Source organism: Castor canadensis, chromosome 10 (assembly GCF_047511655.1).
Source record: "Castor canadensis chromosome 10, mCasCan1.hap1v2, whole genome shotgun sequence".
In the NCBI taxonomy this organism is placed as follows: domain Eukaryota; kingdom Metazoa; phylum Chordata; class Mammalia; order Rodentia; family Castoridae; genus Castor; species Castor canadensis.
In genome coordinates, this window is record NC_133395.1 from 63,786,717 (window position 1) to 63,806,180 (window position 19,464).

A 19,464-nucleotide genomic window follows, 5' to 3' on the forward strand; every position below is an offset into this window, starting at 1 on the left:
TCTCTCTCTCTCTCTCTGTGTGTGTGTGTGTGTGTGTGTGTCTCTCTGTCTCTCTGTCTCTGTCTCGCTCTCTCTTTCTTTCTCTCACAAAGAAATCGGTACATTCTGCAGCACTGGATCTGACACCAGGCCTGGGTGAAGGCATCCTCTAAGGGGGTGGGGAGACGCTCCTCTGCTGAGTCCAGGGAATACACAGAAGAAAGATAGAAAATAGGTGCCTTTTGCATAAAATGCCCATTGTCATGAACACTAACTTACTTGGGGATTCTGTTAGGCTATAAATATCAGCCTTACCTTTGGACATACATTTTATTAACTTTTCTGTTACTCAATGCCCAAAATTTGAAAAGGAGGAGAATTTTAAAAATAGATTAGATTTTAAAATATTAATAGTGGCAGTAATAATAATAAGAATAATTGTTTGACAATTCTCTCATTTCATATAGCAGTGTTTTTTACCTCAGTCAGATGATAATTTCTTTGTGGGCAGAGACACCACTCAAATGAGTGAAATTCACAGAATATGTATACAGCACTCAACTGGTAGGTAATTATTTAATATGTCTAAGAGTCCCTGTGAATATCAGAGAAAATTATAATGGCTGAAGTCATTTTAATTGATTTTTTTTATCAAATCAATTTCACTTATCTGTCCTTCAAAAATGAGTTCATAATCGACTCAGTTGACATGGATAACAATCAAACATAAAAGGCCATGTTCACAACACAACAGAATGCACCAGGAGGTCAGCAGAAACCTCTCTCCTATCTTCAAGATGCAGGAAATGAGTCACAGTGGTAATGAGCCATTCATGATGGTCACAAGGATGGTGGGAGGTCACATTTAGAATCCACCTAAACATTGCTTGCAACGATGTTTGGGTGTGCCTTTATGAAATGAATTTTAGTGTAATTTCATTTTGCCTTTTTTTTTGATGATAAACTTTCTCATTTATTCACTGGTTCAAACCTTCCTTTCTGTGCCTACCAAAAAGATACTGCATTATGGTTTCCAGAGGATTCCACAACATGAAATGAAATCAACGATCCTGTTAGGGTAAAGCCTAGTCTCTCAAGCCCTGGGAACTTCTCAGTGACTTCAAAGTCCTTACCAGCCCTAAAATCATTATAAATCCCTGGCTTACTCCCTACTCCAAACACCATTGGAAAACAATCTCTTACTGCTTCATCAAAGACAATGTGGAAAGGAAAAGCATTGCAGAAGGTCTTCTCTTCAATCCAGAGTCTCTCAGGGTAGATGGGCTTGAATGTGTCCCTGAGATGTCCTGGACATAGAAAGAGAAAGGTCCTAATGAGAGGCAGCTCCCTCTGTGGCCCTTGCACAGAGCCTTGCAGGAGAGAGGGATAGAATCTTAAGTGTTTCACAGCAAAGTACAATCCCCACTGTTTAGCGCAGGCTCCCTCAGCGTCTCCAGATGGCCAAGGCAATTCTTCTTCCAAATTAAAACAAACAGAAAACTTGCTACCAGGTTGAGAAGGCCTCCTGCCCCCTGCCAAGTTTCTGCCTGCCGCTGAAGAGTTTCTGGGCCAATTGAGTACATCTCACCATGAAAACAGAGTCTGCATTGAAATGGTGACAGGCAGACAATGAGCTAGCAGAGCAGAGCGTGTGCGCTGGGTCCAGCATCAGGGACATTTGCCATGGAGCTTTTTAGACTGACAGTTTTGGGTGGCACATGAAAATTTAACCAACAGTCCTATTTGGCAGGGGGTAGAGATTCGAAATGGAGCCTTTTTGATATGAAAATCTCCTAGACAAAGGATGTCAATTGTGTGTTTGACTCGTTTGCCACAGCCTGAAGGACTCAAAAGGCAGCCCTCTGAGCCCTGCAGACCTTCTCCCAGATGCATGTCATCTGACCCATGGGGCCATGACAAGGAGAGTCTAGCCCTCTTCTCCAGTGGATGGGAACCCTTATTCTGACTTGGTTGTTAGGTGTGAGCTATTAGACTAGGTCAGTGCCCACAGAGGCACCATAGAGAGTTTACTGTCTTCACTTGGACAAGGCAGAGGACCTTGTCCAAGGTCACATAGATCCTCAGGGACAGAGCCAGAAATCTGCTTTCTTGACTCTTGATCCACTGCCCTTTACATTGCATTCCATAGATTTCTGGTCCCCAAATGCATCCCAATCAAGAAGTCCTGGATCCAGAAGAGGAGCTGTGGGAAATTCATTGTTCTTGGTAATATGTCAGTGCCCACTTTCCTTCTCTTAAACACTCACCACCTAGAATGGATTCCAACCCTCTCTCCAGTGGATTTCCCTGAGTATAGTGGAGACTGTGTCTCCATCTTACCCAGTGCACACAAATGGGCCAACAGAAGGCAAGTTAGAGCGTGATATCTTACAGTTAAAAAACATGGCTGCCAAATCCAAGCTCTGTAAAAAGCAGGGCATCACAATTACAAAGGATTCTGTCCATCTGAGCACAAGAGTTGCTTCTCTGCCAACCAGGCAATCTTGCTGAGCAAAGTGCCCAGGCTGGGAGAACAGCTCCCTTACCTTTTCCAAACATGACCATACTCCTCACAACATCCCAGTGGGACTTCTCCCCAGGACAAACAGAGACATTCAAATATTTTTCCTTCATCTTCAGGAAAGCTACCCTGAGATCCTGCAGATGGTAGGAAGAGAAGAACAGTATCTGGTCACATGAATGGAAATGCAGGAACCCACTGCTGTAAGTGGGTCTGTTTTCACATGTGGAATATTGTCTACAACCAGGGGTCAGTGTGAGGGCTTGTGAAATCAATTCTACCAAGAGCTTGTATCGCCCAAGATTTTTGATCTAGTTAATCCTCATGCCTATTTCTCTATCAAGAACAGTAAGAACTTATTACAAAAATCTCAAGAGGGAGGTAGGGTAGCGTCTGGCTGGAAAATCACACATGAACCTCTTCTATTGCTTGTGGTCGAAGATTCTTCAGTGAACAGCCTGTGACTTAGCTTTGCAAGCTCGAAGAAAGAAACTTGTGCTCTAGGGATCACAGACCTGTCAGGATATCTGTACAGGTTGTGTAGACAAAGAGAGCTGTTCACCTAGCATATGTGGTACCTAACCCAGCAATGGTCATCCTACGAGTTGCAGCTGACATAACTGAGCACAGGATCTTCAGTAGACTTCAGTGACTGGCTTCAGCTGCAAAGTGGGCATTGGGGACCTGAAAGGTCAAGTTACTTAAGGGAAATTGTGAAAATAAATCACCAAGTCTAGATTTCAAGCCCTTTACTCTGATATTTTTATAGGTGAACATTTTCCAGATTAAGGAGTATTCCAGAAATTCTCCAATGCATGTCCAGATCAACTTAACTCAGCAGTTCCCAACTATGAGTGGTTTTACTCCTTACCTCCTACCCTGAGGACATTGGCAATGACAGAAGACATTTTTGATTGCTACAACTAAGGAGGCAAGGTTCTAGTAGCATTTAGTGAGCAGCCCATCACGACAAAGAATTTTCTGGTCCACAGGTCAATAGAGCCAGGATTAGAAAGCCCTGCCTTAACTCTCCACTATGAGAAGTTCCAGTCATTGTTTGCATGCAGTGTTCCAAGACAGGCAGCTCTTCTAGAGGGGTGGGGGACCGCGCTTTCTGGAGACGTAGCAAACTCAGTACCTCTTGGTCTCTCTGGGTGTCCTCATTGTCTTGTAATCTTGGCTTTGCCCTTCTTATTTTCCTGTGAGCATTCTGCACAATCAGAAATACAACATGCTCTTTTTTTCCTGTCCTCCCCACTTCTTCATTCATGTCAAGGATATCCATGGCCACATCAATGTCAAAGAAATCCTTAGCCACAGCCTCAATGATACCTACAACAGAAGGACATCTATTGGTGAAGGATGGCAGAAGGCAATGCATGGGAAAAAATCAAGTTGTACAACCTCTGATGAACTTCCCAGGGTTCACCACACTCATGCCTGAATTCAGCTGTAAAAGCACCAAGGATCATGTTTTCAAAAATGTTCCTCTGGGAATGTATCCCAGAGTTAAAATACAACATGTAGAAAAAGCATGTGTGAAGATGTTTTTTACAGTATTGCATACAATAGCAAAAGATTAGTATCAACTAGAAATGCAACAATAGGGGAGTAGTTAAGATAATTATATGAACTGTTCATCCACCTAATATATAGTTTTAGGGGCTGGAGGTGAAGCTCAGTGGTAGACCTAAGGTCCAGTATGAATGAAGCCTTGGGTTCAATCCCTAGCACCCAAACAAAACAAAATTAACAAACAAACAAAAAAAAAACCATAGCTTAAATATCATCCTAAGATAAGATTTTAAAGACTATATAAAGACATAGAAGCATGCTTTTTCTACAATGCTAAAAACAAAAAAGGACTGACACAAAATATTTATAGAATTATCATAACTATGTAATTACATGCATAATTAAAATGCTAAAAATAAAAATTATTCCTTATTTTCAAAATAAGCTTATTTTCAAAGCTCATGGATTTTGGATAATGATGCTAAGGAGTCAGACACTAAAAGAGCTCCTTCCCCACAGCTGGCTGGTGTCCTCACTCCAGAGGTCTCAGGTGTCTGAGACCAGGTACCATTTCATACCTGGTACAATGTGACACAGTCCACTTCTATCTGAGTAGTAATGGAGAAGCATTTCCCCATCCGCTCCTCTCTCCACACGAAATGATGGCGCATTCATCTCCTAATCAGAACACACAGCACATTTTCCCCCAGGAAATGCAAATTGTCTGAGTGATGATTTTAAGTCCCCTTGAAACAAAAGTACTTATCTACAGCAGCACATAGAACTATGTCCCCAGTGTTCTCCAGTCACATAGTATCTGACAAGGTTTCAGCTCCTATGTGTCAGGAAATTTACATGTACCTCATCCCCCACCCCCATCAACTCCATGGTAAGTATTATCTCTATTTTAAAGAGGAGCAGACTGAGGCTCAGGGAAGTTAAAGCTAGATTAATGGTAAACAATGGTTGATCCCACTCCATCCCTCAAATGAGACTTTCTACCATGTCATGCTGCTTCTGTCCATACTCCAAGGGACAACTGATTGGAAGGTACGGGTAAGCCTAAGTGAGTCTCAGCCATGCTTGGCCTGTGACCATGTTACTGAGGACACACCCAGGGGAATTTACAAGTGGACTGAATGAATTCATTTCTTGTTCTGGAAGGACCATACCACCTGTGGTATCAAGTTCCACATTTGGAAAAAGAAAACCCTTAAGAATGCATCAGAAGAAATCCTCTTTCTCCAGGAACTACTGTTGAAATTCAAGTTCATCACTCACTAAGTGAGATGTTGGTTGGTAAGAAGGATAAATATTGGGGAATTCTCTGTGAGAAACAGCTTCTCCCTTGGTTGATTCACAGGCAGTTCAGCTCCCTAGACACACAGCTTTTGGTCTGAGAGAGGGAGGAGGTTGAGAATGTGCGTTCCAAAATTCTTGCATGGTGCATGGCTGCTAGTTAAAATGGGTTCCTCATTTTTCAAATACTTGTATTTCCAAATGTATGCACATAAATAAAACCATGTATGTTTGCATGCATGTGTGTTTATATCTTGTCTAAATCTAAACTTAAGGGTGTTAAGAGCATAAGTCAATGTTTATAAATTACTTAGCACAACACCTGCCTCAAAATTAGCAGTCAATGATAGTTGGTTAAAAAATAACAAGAAAAGGCATATGTATAACCAGGAATACGTGCTTTAAGGAAAATCAACATTATCTTTATTTATTTTTGCTAAAAAGATAGTCTGTAATACTTTGTCTAGAGTAAAGCACTTCATAACAGCTATCATGGCATGTGTTTTTATCCCAACTTGTACACTATAACATTTAAATATTTTGTCTCATTATATGCAAAATGTCCTCACATATCCAAAGAGAGGTTCTCATATTGCTTCTTAAAATGTGGTTTGACACATGACTACGGTTTGGGACTTGGAAGAAGGGTAACAGGATTGGACATAAAAAGAATAGATTTGGGAAACCTCCATTCTTTTTACTTTTATTCGTGAGGGTGACAGTAATGCTATGCAACCAAGATCTGGTGCACAAAAGACATTCCATAATGTTTTTTTACTTAATGAATAAATAAGGGAATATTAATACTTTCTCTGGAACTGTGACTCAATATATTATTCAAATTTGAAATGAAAGATGTGATATTAAAAATATTACAGGAGTTCATAGAAAGGGCCTCACTATATTTTTTATATCCTAATTATTATGGTTTAGTTAAGAATTTTGACAGGAAGTTGCCAAGCAAGTTCTTATCATTTTAAAACTGGACATATTGAACAGAGTGAAAAGGAAGGAGATAGGGAGTATCACAGTTCAAGGTCTGAAGACTGGGAGGATTGCAGGTCAAGGACAACCTGGGCTAAAAGTTTACAAGACTCCATTTCAGCCAATGGCTGGGCACAGTGGCCTGTGCCAGTCATCCCAGGTTTGCAGGGAAGCATGCCAGGCTGGCCTGGGCTTAAAGTAAGACCCTATCAAAAAAATAATCAAAGCAAAGGGCCTGGCAGTGTGGCTCAAGTAATAGCAAGCACAAGGCCTTGAGTTCAGCCCCAACAAAAAGCAAGGGGGAGGGCTGGGGAAGAAAGGAAGTTATTTATGAAAAGACTTTTATTATCTCTTTTAATACACAATCACTACGAGGTAGGTTATTTTATTTCTACTTGTTCCTTTTGTCTCTGTGCCTTAATAAGTGTTCAGTACACAGTAAAAATTAAATAACTTTTTTTGCAGTACTGTGGTTTGAGCTCAGCATCTTGCACTTGTTAGGGAAGTGCTCTACCCCTCGAGCCACACCTCTAGCCCTAGTTTATTTTTCAAGTAGGATCTTATACCTTTTGCGTAGGGACAAGCTCAGATCTTGATCCTCCTACTTCTGCCTCCCACATATCTGGGAATACAGGTGTGTGTCGCCATGCCTGGCCCTCAATAAATATGTATGAACTAAGCGAGTAGAAAAATAACTTGTCCAGGGTGACCAGCTGGCAAATCTCAAGGTGCTAAGGCAGCAGTGGGTACCATCTGATCCTAGAGCCATGGCCCTTTCCATCCCCTCCCTCCTCAAGGAGTTCATGTGATAACAGAACAGGCCCCAAAACTCATTCTGTCTGAGGTTGATTAAGGCTTCTAAGACTCTGATTCTTTATCTGAAAAGTGGAGGAAAGAATACATTTCCCATTTTAAGTGTATGAGGTCACATAATAGCTAAAACACAATCTTACTATCCTCTGACAACCCTGAATGGTGCTATGAACACTAAATACAGGAATAGTCAAGAAAGAGCTTGATAAACTACAAATGGCCCTAAATATAAAGATAGACCATTTTACATAAAAGAATAAGCTACCTAATATTATGATATGTATAAATGCCACTTTGTTTTTTCAACAAAGCATTTTCTTATCTGAAAAAGAAAAGGGAATCTAGGTATTTAAATCCCTAACATCTCTACAAAGAAGAAAACCAAGGCATGAACTCCAGAAGGACACATCCCAGTAGGGAAATTAGTTTCTTAACACCTCAGTCAGTCACCCTGGTGGTTAATCAGAATTGGATGGTTTCCGGATTTGGCTCTTGGCCCTGTCAACTCTTTCCTTCTGATACTTGAATAACATGAATCTGGCTGCATAAGCTATTTATCAGCTCCATCCAGGCCAGAAAACCTTAGGAGAGATTTTGCAAATCCCCTGAAACTTGACTGTTTTCCAGTCTTTGTTCCCATTGTGACCAACCTCCTAGGTTTAGTTCCAAATCCTTGCCAACCCTGTGAAAGGTGTCCACAAAGCTGGACCTCTCTTTGTTTTTTTTGTCAGTCACTTTATAAAGGTAGCCAACAGGTATTTATCTTCCTTTTCTTTCCCAAGAGAACCCCTGGGTCCCTCAGTACTGGAGAACAAGGTTTCTGCAGTGTGATATAGGGAAGCACATCCCCCTGCACCCGATCCTCTCTTGGAGGAGGTGGGAGATGACCCAGAACCACTAAGCATTTGCTACCTTTCAGGACCATCAAGATCAGAGCCAAATGGCCTTACCTGATAAGAGAGTGCCAGGTAACTGTGAAGGGCATCTAGGTTTTCAATAAACTCTGTGAGGTTTCCTCCTAGTGTCCGCAGCATCCTGTCATAGCCAGACATCTTACAGAAGTTGAAGAAGTATTCTCCAAAGAGCTTCAGAATGGCTTCCATGGACACATCTGTGGAATCCAGAGCACAGTCACCAATAAGATCCCCTGCGAGGTGTTTGTTTTCCCATGGGCAGTCTTCATTTATTTCCAATATCCAAATCCTCTTGTGCCATACTTACTGAGCTACTGTCTAAGGCTTCACTTTCCCTAATCCATGAAATGTCACTGATAACCTCAATGTCACAGGGTCAGGACAGCCCTGGCACCTGATAGCTGCTCATTAACCATGAGTTCCTCCCAAGCCAACCCTGATCTTTCCTGTGCATCCATGGCAAATACTTCCCCACAGTCCAGGATGGAGCATGGAGCTGTTGTGCCGCCTTCACCTCTTTTCCAGTGTCCAGATCAAGAGTCACTCTGGGCAGGGCAGAGTGAGGCCCTCTGCAATCTCTCCTACCACTTCACACATCTTCAAATTCCACAGCCTAAAGTGAGGTCAAAGGCTACCTCTGAGAAACAACTAATACCACAATGCAAAAGTGATTCCTTCAAGGTTATGTCCTCCTGATTCACCCAAAAGATGAGAAAAATGTCTGCAGTAATTTCTCTTTCTCTCTCAGCCTCACCAGATCCTGGTCTCCCTTTGAAGTTCAGTTTTTGCATCATGTTCTCCTTGGAGATTTCTCTGAATATCCCAGGTTGCACTCAATTTGCTCTTCCTAAGTTCCATTTTTTTCTTCCTAACTGTAGGGTTATTCTGGTGGGCAGTAGCCTTGGTTTACATGTTTTCTGAGCTAGACACAAAGTAGGTGCTTGGTGAACTTCTGGGGGTAGATTTGCAGCAGTGGGTGGGGGCTAGCGCCCTAATCTCTTCATTCTCCATCTGTGCTGTTGGGAAAGGAAATGTTTTTTAAAAGATATTTGGAGTTCTCTCAACACTCTTAAAATTATTTTACCCTTGGTTGTCAAAATCTTGGAAGGTAGATGACCATATTACCATGTCCCCATTTTTCCAAATGAGCTCACTGACTCCAAGTCATCTTTGTGAATTGATCCCAATCGCACAGAGTGGCAGACTAAATTTGCTGCAGAGACTTTTAGCCTCTCTACTCCACATACTGTAACCTCTGCACTTAGACAAACAAGGGTCTCCCCAAGGTTGGACTGTCATCCTTGACAAACGGGACAGGGCATCCATTCATGCTGCTGGCCTGCAGCTCCAGTGAGAACATTCTCTTATTTATGGTGCAGTCATTACTCCATTGAGTCCTCAAGGTTGGGAGAAGGTCCAGAATGCTCAGCTTAGTTGGAGACCTGCAGGATTCATGATTCCTTGACTTGAAGGAGTTTATGATACTCCAGCTAGATCTGGTACTCACAGTGAGGACTCTCCTGGACTCTGTCTCACAGAGTGGCAGGGATGCAAGGAGGTCTTAGCAATTTCCAGCCTCTACTTGTTTCCTAAGATGATCTGAATAGTAGATTCCCTATAGCACACTGTCCTCAGCCAAGACCTTTGGGCAGATAATTGTTTTGTAATCTGAGCAGAACATAATCCCAGTGAGTTGCACTGGTCTTGTGAGAAATAAGTTATTCATATTTCCAAAAAATGTGTTAGTCAGGTCTTCTGAATCTAAACAAAGTGGTAGTACAGGAGGTAACAATCACCTGTGTTCATTGCCTCCTTTGGGTTTTTTGTATGCAGGTCCATCCTAGCTGGATGCAGGCAAGTTGGTCCATACCTGTCAGCAGGAACCACTTGCTCCAACGTGAGCTACAGCAAATTCTACTCAGATCCTTTTTGTTACCTATGAGTTCCTTGGAGGACTCCTGAGAAAGTAAATGGACAGGTGTGGAGTTGCTCCTTCCTCTCTCCTTCCATCCCTCCCTTCTCTCTAAATGTAGCAAATTCAGGCTGAGAAAAACCAGCTGTGCTGTGCAGCCTGCAGGCTGGAGCTCTGTGCAGGTGCATCCTGTTACCTGCCAGGAGAAGCACAGATCCCCAAAGTCTTCCTTCTGCCAGGGACTTTTCCCAGGAGGACTAGGCTGTCTATAAGCCAGGCAGTTAGAGTTGAGCGATAGTGGCAGACTTGTATAGAAAAACTGCCTGACTTTTCTTTCAAATCCGAAAACTGACAAAAATCCATGAGGTTGCCCATTCCAGACCCGGTTATTTTGTTTGTGGGCGCCAGGCTCCATCAACAGAAAAGAACATCTGGTTGAGAGACTGTTTCTTAAACTTCAATCTTGGACTTGGGTGTGGTGGTTTCCATCTGTGCTGGGCTTGGGCTGCTTCTAGGATTCTTGGTTCAGAATGCTTGCCTAACAGGGGACAAAGGGCTTTTTTCAAAATCAACACCTGTCTTACTTTTTAAACACACTTTCGCCTCAGTGAATTGAGGATTCTAAGACCTCTCTAAATCACAGGAGTCTACAGATGTATAGAAAACAGTAAGAAAATACAAGAGCAAACCAAATAGAAATCTTCACTGCTTTTAACTGTTACTTGAGAGTGCAAAGAAAAATCTATTGTATGTATATTATTCTAGTTTTTGTGGAGAAATAAGGAACTATGCATCTATCTGCTTATTTGTACAAAATTAAGTACCAGCAGGATAAATCAGGGACCACTGTGATTGGTTACCTACAGGTCCTTGGTGAGAATGGGGTGGAAAGACTAGAAAACTTGTGAGGAGTGGGGGCTTGGCACCCTTCTGAAAATTTTTTGTACAGTTCTGGTTAATCATGTTCATGTTTTATATCCTTAAAATAAACAAAATTAAAAAGGAGACTCCTAAGGTGGAATACCAACAAAAATAACAGAACATTTCAACAACACAGTTTTGAATAACACCCAGGAAAAAAATTAACCCAGTAACATTTGAACATAGTGCTTCAACTTGTTTGTCTAAAGACAAAAGAACTTTGGACAAATATTTAATGGTAGTTAGAAGGCTTCCTTTACATCAGTGTGAGTTATGAATTCTGAAAACAGTTCAGAATTCAGAGTCATGAACTGAAACAGTTCAAATCAGAGTCATGAATTCTGAACATTGCAAAATTGAGCATACAAATAAATGTATTGTAGATAGTAGGAGCCAGGTTTCCCACTATTGAGAATGAGGTTGCAATTAGGGAAAGAGGAAGAATAAAACGAATTCTGTAGTGTTGGATTAGGAAAATCTAACCACAAAACCTACCATGGGACACATAGATAAGTATGTAGATGGGTGGATGAATAGATAGATGATAGATAGATGTGTGTATGTGTGTGCACACGTGTGTATTATCTATTTTCTAGCTGGAGGGCTTAGCAGTAGTGACTCCCCACTAGCAATGAGCTCACCTACTGTCCAGATCTTGGTTTGTAAACGCCATCCTCCATTAAAAGGAAGCAGCGCTCCTAGGATAAGTGGAAGATTTCAGGGCTGAGACAGAGAAAACATCAGATAAACCTGCACCATTTTGTCATGGTACACATGAAGGATATGTCAGAAGGGCCCAGGGCCAGTTTGGAGAGGAATTGTACTGGATAGATCTTGGAGAATTTGACCATCAAAGCAAATAATGAAAGTAAAGGATTACAATTTATTTAAAAAAAATAACAATCAAGTATCCACAGTGATAGAAATAAATGAACAAGAAAGACAGAAAATTCTTCTTTTAGAACTCCAAGTAGCAAATTTAAAAGAAATAACATACTTATAAAATTGCCATCTTAAGTATCTGTTTGGACAAGAATCACAATGATTTAATATAAATCAATGGTAAAATCATGGAAGAGGGAGTCTGAGAAGCAATGAGATATTTGCATAATCTGAAAGTATCTCCTCAAAGATTTAATTTCAGAGGGAAAAGTCATAACTTTAGAGTGGAGAAACCTGGCAGATCTCACATTAACCAAATGATCAAAGTTAACATCACCAAGAATGGGGTAACTTGACATCTTATACCTCCTGATGTGGTAAACTAGGAAGGACTAAAGATGACTTCTGTGCACTTCCTGCCAAGAAAGCATAACCTGAAATTCTGTCATAAGGAACTAGTAAATGATCCTAAATTGAGGAACATTCTACCAAATAACTGAACACAACTCTCTATAGGTATCAATGTTATGAAACATAAAAAGATTCAGAACCTCTTCCAAACTAAAGGAAACTGAAGAAGCATGACAAGTGACATGATCCAGAGTTTTCTTTTGTTATAAGGATATAATAGGCCACTTGGAAAAACCTCCATAAAGTCTGTAGGCTAAGGCTCAGATGTTCAAAAATCTCATGTTCTCCCTCATATGCGTATTATAGACCCAAAACACATGCAGTAGTATTATTGGACATGGGTCACACAGTAAGGGGAGAACACTCACGGGAGGAATAGGGAAAGGACAGGAAACCTATAACGTGAATGTGGTTGATGTGCTCCCTGTTGAGGAGAAAATAAAGCAATCTTAAACCGGTAGAGGCCACTATGGGAAGGGGATTAGGAAGCAGTGAAGAGGTCTGGTAGAAACGAACCAATGTGGGTTGTAACACACATGCGCATGGAAGTAATGCTAGGAATCTCTCTGTATAACTATCTTTATTTCAAACTAGCAAAAAATGCTACGTCTTTCTTATTATCTCTTATGTTTTCTCTTCAACAAAATCAGAGAAGAGGGAGAAACAGGTTCTGCCTGGAAGGGAGGGGAGAGGGATAGGTGGCACAAACAATGTAAAAACATGTAAGTAAATGTAAAAATGATAAAATAAATGTAGAAAAGAAAAAAGTCTGTAGGCTAGATAATTGCACTATATTAATTCTCATTTTCCCAGTTTGAGCATTGTACTATAGTTATGCAAGAGAATTTTTAGCGAAAAGAGGTATCTTATCTGGAACACGCTAACAGTTCAAGGGCAAAATACAGATACAGGTACAGAGAGAAGGATGGAGCTGATATGGTTAAAAATGTTAATATTTGGGAAGCATGGATGACAAGTATATGGAAATTCTTTGAACTTTTCTTACAAGTCCTTTGTGGGTTTGAATTTATGTCAAAGCCAAAAGGTTTTGCTGATTGCCCTGAAAAGACCTTAGGAAATCTTATATAATAAGACCACAAAGACCACTTATCCATGGCCAGCTGCAACACAGCTGGAACCTCCACCTCGGTGACATTATGAATTTTGTTGGGCATAATCAGGACATTATCATTATATTTTAAAGTGTCTTTATCTTGTTAGAGACTCATACTGAAATATTTATGAGTGAAATTATAGGAAACCTGAGATTTGCTTTAAGACATTCCAGCAAAAATAAAAACAGAAAAACAGTGGGGGGACCAGATACATGAAATAAGATTGGCAAAATACTGACAATTAGTGAAACTAGGTAAAGGTTGCATAGACTTCAGTATACAAGTTTTGTGTATGCTTTAAAGGCTTTATTAAAAAGTGATTTTATTTTGCCTAAATGAAAAGATCTTTTTGTTAGCAGGAAAATAACTGCTACAAAGCATCTATGCTTGGCTTCCCAGGAGAGGTGTGGAGCCTTCTAACAGGCTTTTAAATTGGAATGATGTATGAACTTGAACTTTCTGACTTAACAAGCTTGGCTGTTCTGTGCTGCCAGGAAATGTTTACTACTTGCTGGGTTATAGCTCCAGGGACTGCAAACAGCAGAGATGGGCTGTCCTGGGCAGGAGGACACCTGATGAAGCCCCAGCAAGCACTGGCAGGTAGACAGTTGGAGCAAAGCCACTGCCACTTACGCTGGACCTCCTGGGCAAAGGACCCACTCAGGACTGGACTCCTCATGACCCCTGTTCACCTGCTATCAAGCCACCTCCCATTATCCAAATATAGGCACCAAGACCTATTCTTCATGGGGTTACCCAGAGAAGCATATGCTATTCCACCAGACAGGGTAATGTATGTTCTACATCTTACAGAGTTTTCCATTCAAAATGGGTAATTTTATTTTTCCAATGCTTTAGTATCTGGAAAGCTTTAAAGCTTTAGCTATCTGGAGTCATTCATTGAGCATTCTCTCCTCAAATGGTATCACTTAGGTCAGGAGTGGGCTCAAGTGAGGGGAGTATTTTGTGAGTAGGAGAAAGAGGAGCTTAAGGAAGGGGAGACACAGCCACACAGGCTGAGACTGTTCTTTGCAGGAGGAAGCAGGCTCAATTGGGAGATTTGAGTTGCAGATGTAGCAGGAAGTTTACTCAAGCACTGAGAAAAAAAGCAGCTGGGAGACAGATGAAGGCAGCTAGCTCAGGTGGGCAGTCTTCTGCGGGGGTCAGCCAAGCACTCCATTTGAGCCTGGTGGTAAGCAGCTGCCTGTTTTGCATCAGCTGTTGGAACAGAGTTGTCAGCCCAAACAGGAGTCAAAGCAGTGGGGGTGGGGGGTGGCATGGGGTGATATGGGGGAGAGAGAGCCAGAGTGAGGCACTCTGCTGAAGGCCCACTCTGTGTTTGGTCCTGTCATTTGATTTCATCTCTAGGATAACTTCTGGGGTAGGTGACACAAGTATTACTGCTGTTTACCAAAAGCAAATTTGCACCCAGTTGCATTTTTAGGAGACCATAGAGCTAGGAGCCCCACCCATGAGTGTCTGATTCCAAAGCCACAGTCAGACACATTGTCAGTGTCACCTCCAGCCTGTAGGATTCACACTGACCTTAGAGTCAGGAGACTCAAGTTCAGGTCTCCACTTTCCTTGGTTGCACAGCTCTGTCACTTGTCCCACCCTCAGAGGGATAGAGTTAAGAGCCAATGTTATAATGCCTAAAGCCAGGCATTTTAGATTTGTAAATTTTATGCCGTTACTCTTATTTTTGAAGAAGTACAGAAAAGGGCTTTGACATTTGCTAAGGGCTAACTGTTGAAATGCATTTTACTCTGGTTTTCTTAACAGGCAAAGTCTAGACAGACACAGCTGTGCCAAATGGCTGTTGGGTGTTGTTTTGAATTTTGTCACTTCAGATCACTAATAACCCACTTACACACTAAGTAGGCACTTATTCACATACAGAACAATTCCTTATGCAGTGCTCAACCTGCCATCTGGTCCCATCTTGAATTAGGCTAATTAGAAAGTGCAGGGCTGTGCAGTGGCAGAGGGGTCTGGAAAAGTCCCAATAATTGCTTCAAGGTAGGGAAATTGCATTCTGGAGCCCACTTGGAAAGCAAAGCATTGGCTGGTGGTGACTAAGCCTGTTTCTCTCTTTGTCAAAGGGAGGAGCTGGTCTCCACTGACCAGTATATTTTATTAAGTGGTAAAATGCCCTTCTTGTGGCCTTCCCTTGGCAGGGCTTCTCTCTCTTGGACTCATGACTGTTGGATACACACAAAGACCGCATGGCCCAGGCTTCCAAATCTGATGTGTGTGTTTCCTGGATTTTGCATTCCATCTTTTTATTTGAAAACTGTACTTGCCATGCTGGCCCACCATCTTAGATGTTATGGGAATAAGTAACAAGAATACAAAATGATTCTGACACTTAAAACAAGGAAGAAAGAAACTGAGGCAGGAACCAGGTCATGGGAAACAGATAGCTTCCTTAAAGAGCATCTTGTGGGAACAGGTGGTCTAACTCCACCCAGAATCACCTTCAAAATTCCCCCTTTGTGGTAAAAGCTACAGTAACAACTAACCACAGTATCCTGAGTGAGCAGGCTGGTTGACCACAAGGGACTTATCTAAACTGGGGCATGCACACAAAGGCCCCTAATTATGGCCTAATGAATATGGACTGTATCTCATTATAACCAAATGAATCCACATGAGCAGTACCCATCAATCAATCTGTCAATCACCAAAATCCACTCCTTAGTGCATAAGTACCCATCTGAACCAAGGTGCCGGTGCTCTTCGGTCACAGGTGCTGCTCTTGAGCCACTTCGCCAGAGCACACTCTCACCCTTCCTTGGGGTGTGTACTTTCCTACTTCCACCACTTTCAATAAAATTTTGCTGCTGTTTTGCAATCTGTGTGCAATCTCCACTCAATTCTTGGTTCAGGACACCAAGGACTTGAGATCTTCTCTATCAGGGTCTTCTGAGACCACCCACCAGTAACAAAACCACAGTGATATACTTTGGCTTTGGATAGGAAAGTGATGCAGCTGAGCCTACACATGGGTCTGCAAGCTTGTTGCCACCTCTAAATGTATTTGGTTGGTTGGAAATATGACCAGTTGGACAAGTAAGCAACGGCATCTCTCTGCTAAAGAAGCTGCTACACTAAAGTGTTCACAAGTGCACTGGTATAAAACAGGCTGGGGTAATATGAGATGTTTCAAGTATTTATTTCTCAAGATCTAAAAACTTATTAGAGTTCTTGTATTAGTGTAGCAGGGAGGAGGATCAAAAGAAAACAGACTAGACCTGAGTCCTGATAAAGTAGCAGGGAGGTAGGGATGGCATGGCAGAGAGATAAAACCTGAGAAATTTGAATGTGAGGAAGGTCATGTAACTCTGTGGAGGGGAAAAAGTCACAAAGCACTAGGGTAAAGTAGCCTATAGAATTGAATATAACCATATATGGGTTAGACCTTCCTTTTTGCTTCTGTAACCTGCTTCCAAGGGTGTATAAGGTGAGACCCCTTTGTTCTTGGGGCTCAACCTTTGGACACAAATCCGCTGGGTCTATGTTGGCACAATAAAATGTTGCTTCCTGCTAAACTGCCTCAGTATCTCAGCTTGTAATTTCCCACAACATTAGTCCTCTAGGACTCCCATAAGAAAATATAATAGATCGGGTGGCTTCAACAAAGGAAATTTATTTTCTCACAGTTGTGAAAGGTAGAACTCCAAAATCAAGTTGCTGACACAGTTGATTTTCTACCTGACTTCTTGCTGCTTTCTTGCTATGTCCTTGTATAGCAGAAAAAAACAGGTCACACCCTCTGACACCTTCTCATAAGGGCATTAATCACAGCATAGGGACAGTATTTTATGACCTCATCTAAACCTAATGATCACCCAAAGGCCCCATCTCCAAAGACCATCTCACTGGAGGTTAATGCCTTAACATATAAATTTTGCAGGGACAAAGTTCAGTCTATAGCAGGCTTTATGTAAAAAAGGATTTTTAAGCCTTAAAAATGTGTTTAAGATCCATTCCATAAAATATGAGATGACACACTTTTTCTATAAAGGGTAATTAGTGACTATTTTAAGCTTTGTAGTTCGTATGGTCTTGTTCTGATAACTCAGCTCTAGTATTATACCACAAAAGAGGTCTAAACATTTGTAAACAAAGGCGTATGGTTGTGTTTCAATGAAATTTTATTTACAAAAACAGGAAGGGGCCCAGATTTGGCTCATAGTTGTAGGTATTTCACTGACTATTGATCAAAGGGCTCAGAACATTATTTTTTTAAATCACAGTCATTTGAAGTGAAGAGCAACATTCAGAGGTACAAAATATAGAAACATCCCTGCCTTCCTTTTAGGTTCAACATTCAGCTCACATTTACTGAACCCCCACTAGATGCCCTGCATATTGCTACTTGGTTTACACTTGTTATCTAATTTATTCTTTGCCACAAGCCTGAGAGGTATTATTCCTTTTCAAGGAGATCACTCTCAAGGAAATTCTAGTCAAAGTCACAGTTGGTATGACAGAGCAGAACTGACCCCTCTTGCTTCTTCTAGAATAACAAGATGCCACTTAGCAGAGAGCTAGGAACCAAGCTGAGGCTGTATGATGCAGGCACTACAACCTGCTGACCTGAGATCCCCTGAAATAAGACCCAGGGAAGACTAGAGATGGGTTTAATTGCACCATTCAGTCTCAGCATTTTTGCTCTTTTATCTTCTAAGTTCTGTCAAAAGTCCAACTTTTCTGCTAGGAAATAATCACCCCTCTTAACAGAGTTCTCACCCACTGCATTCTTTCTGTGTAGAGAAAATAACTAGTTGCTCCTCCTCTTAGCTAGAAGAGAGGATGCAGTGGTATATGATCAGATTGCTTGTGGGCCACCAGTCCTCACATGGAATCACAGACCTGCTGAATTGTCCCCAGAGGAGCAACATCTGGGCCTTTCCTATGTGGAGTGGTGGTACATATTAAGACCAAGAAGGGGTCTGCCTGAGTGACTTACAAAGGCATATTTGACATCACAATCATGTATTTTAAATTTTTAAAAAAGCAATATTTAAGAAAATAAAACAGAAACTCTGCTACTATGTGTTGGACAACTCAGAGCTGAGATTAGAACCCAGGTCCCTAGGCTTCCAGCCCAGCAGGGGCAATGCAGTGCCATAAAGAGCACACACTCTGGGCTTTGGACTCTTCAATGAAAGCCTGCTGATCCCTTGTAGGTAGCATGCACCCCTTACAAACTGCCCCTGCTATGGTCTGTGGGGACACCAAGGAACCTAGGAGACCCCTCCCCAAAAGAACCAGACTGGACAGGGAAGGAATGGGGTTGCAGGTGCTGCACACACCCTGGAGGTTCCAGCATATCATTTCCTAGAATCTCTCTCTGGAAGTTTCTCTGGAATGGGATTCACGTTTGTGGCGTAAGGTGCCCAGCTATGATTTCTGGGAGCAAAGGAGCCCAGCACTATGGGTGGAAGCAGGGCACTGACTTTAGAAGAGTCCCAGAAGAGTTGCTGTTCTTAGAGTCTGAGTTCCAGGAGGAGAAGAAGCAAAGACCCATTTCACTCCTGTGCTGTCTTTCCAGACTCGGGCCCAACCTTGTCTAGCAAGAGGTGCTGGTGACAGGTGACTGGGGACTGCCACATGTCTGGTTGGAAGTTATTTTAATGACCAGTTGGTGCCCAGATTCCACCCAGCTCCAAACACCATCATCTTGCCAGGCTTTTGGCACCTTTGACTCCTGCATGTCTCTGTGGCTCCAAGACAGACCACAGCAACTTGATAAGATAGCACAGGAGGTGACACAGAGCTGGCAGGGGACTGCACTGCAGAGGACTATGAGTATTACACACACCCAGCTTCTGAGGCCTCAAAGACATCTCCCTCCTGGCTTGGAAGAGTCTTTACACCTCTCCTAGATGCAGATTCCTGGAAGGTCTTCTGCATCCAGGAGATGACTGTGAACATGAGAGTAGACGCAAAGCTAGCCAAACTGCAATGTGAAAATCAAGGGGAAAACCCTCCATTCTATCAGTTCCAGATGCATGGGTTAAAGCTGATCTAATACTTTCAATCAGAATTTTTCTGAAATTCAAAGGGCAGGGCAACAAGTTCAATGCCTCACCCAACACAGGCACATTACTCATCACAGTTGCATTCTGAAGAAGCCACCTGTCTCTGCAGGCCCAGCAGTAGCTTCTTCCCAGGTGGGTTCTTTGTGCA

At 42.0% G+C, this 19,464-nt stretch overlaps 1 protein-coding gene across 1 annotated transcript in view; it reads right to left on the bottom strand.

Moving 5' to 3' along the window:
* LOC109681095 (guanylate cyclase soluble subunit beta-2-like) overlaps positions 1 to 19,464 on the bottom strand; it is a 50,102-nt gene that overhangs the window by 28,669 nt on the left and 1,969 nt on the right. Inside the window, 5 exon segments of the mRNA XM_020155664.2 lie at positions 1,183 to 1,286; positions 2,526 to 2,637; positions 3,639 to 3,832; positions 4,594 to 4,693; positions 8,062 to 8,222. Of these exon segments, the coding sequence (XP_020011253.2) occupies positions 1,183 to 1,286; positions 2,526 to 2,637; positions 3,639 to 3,832; positions 4,594 to 4,693; positions 8,062 to 8,222 (671 nt within the window).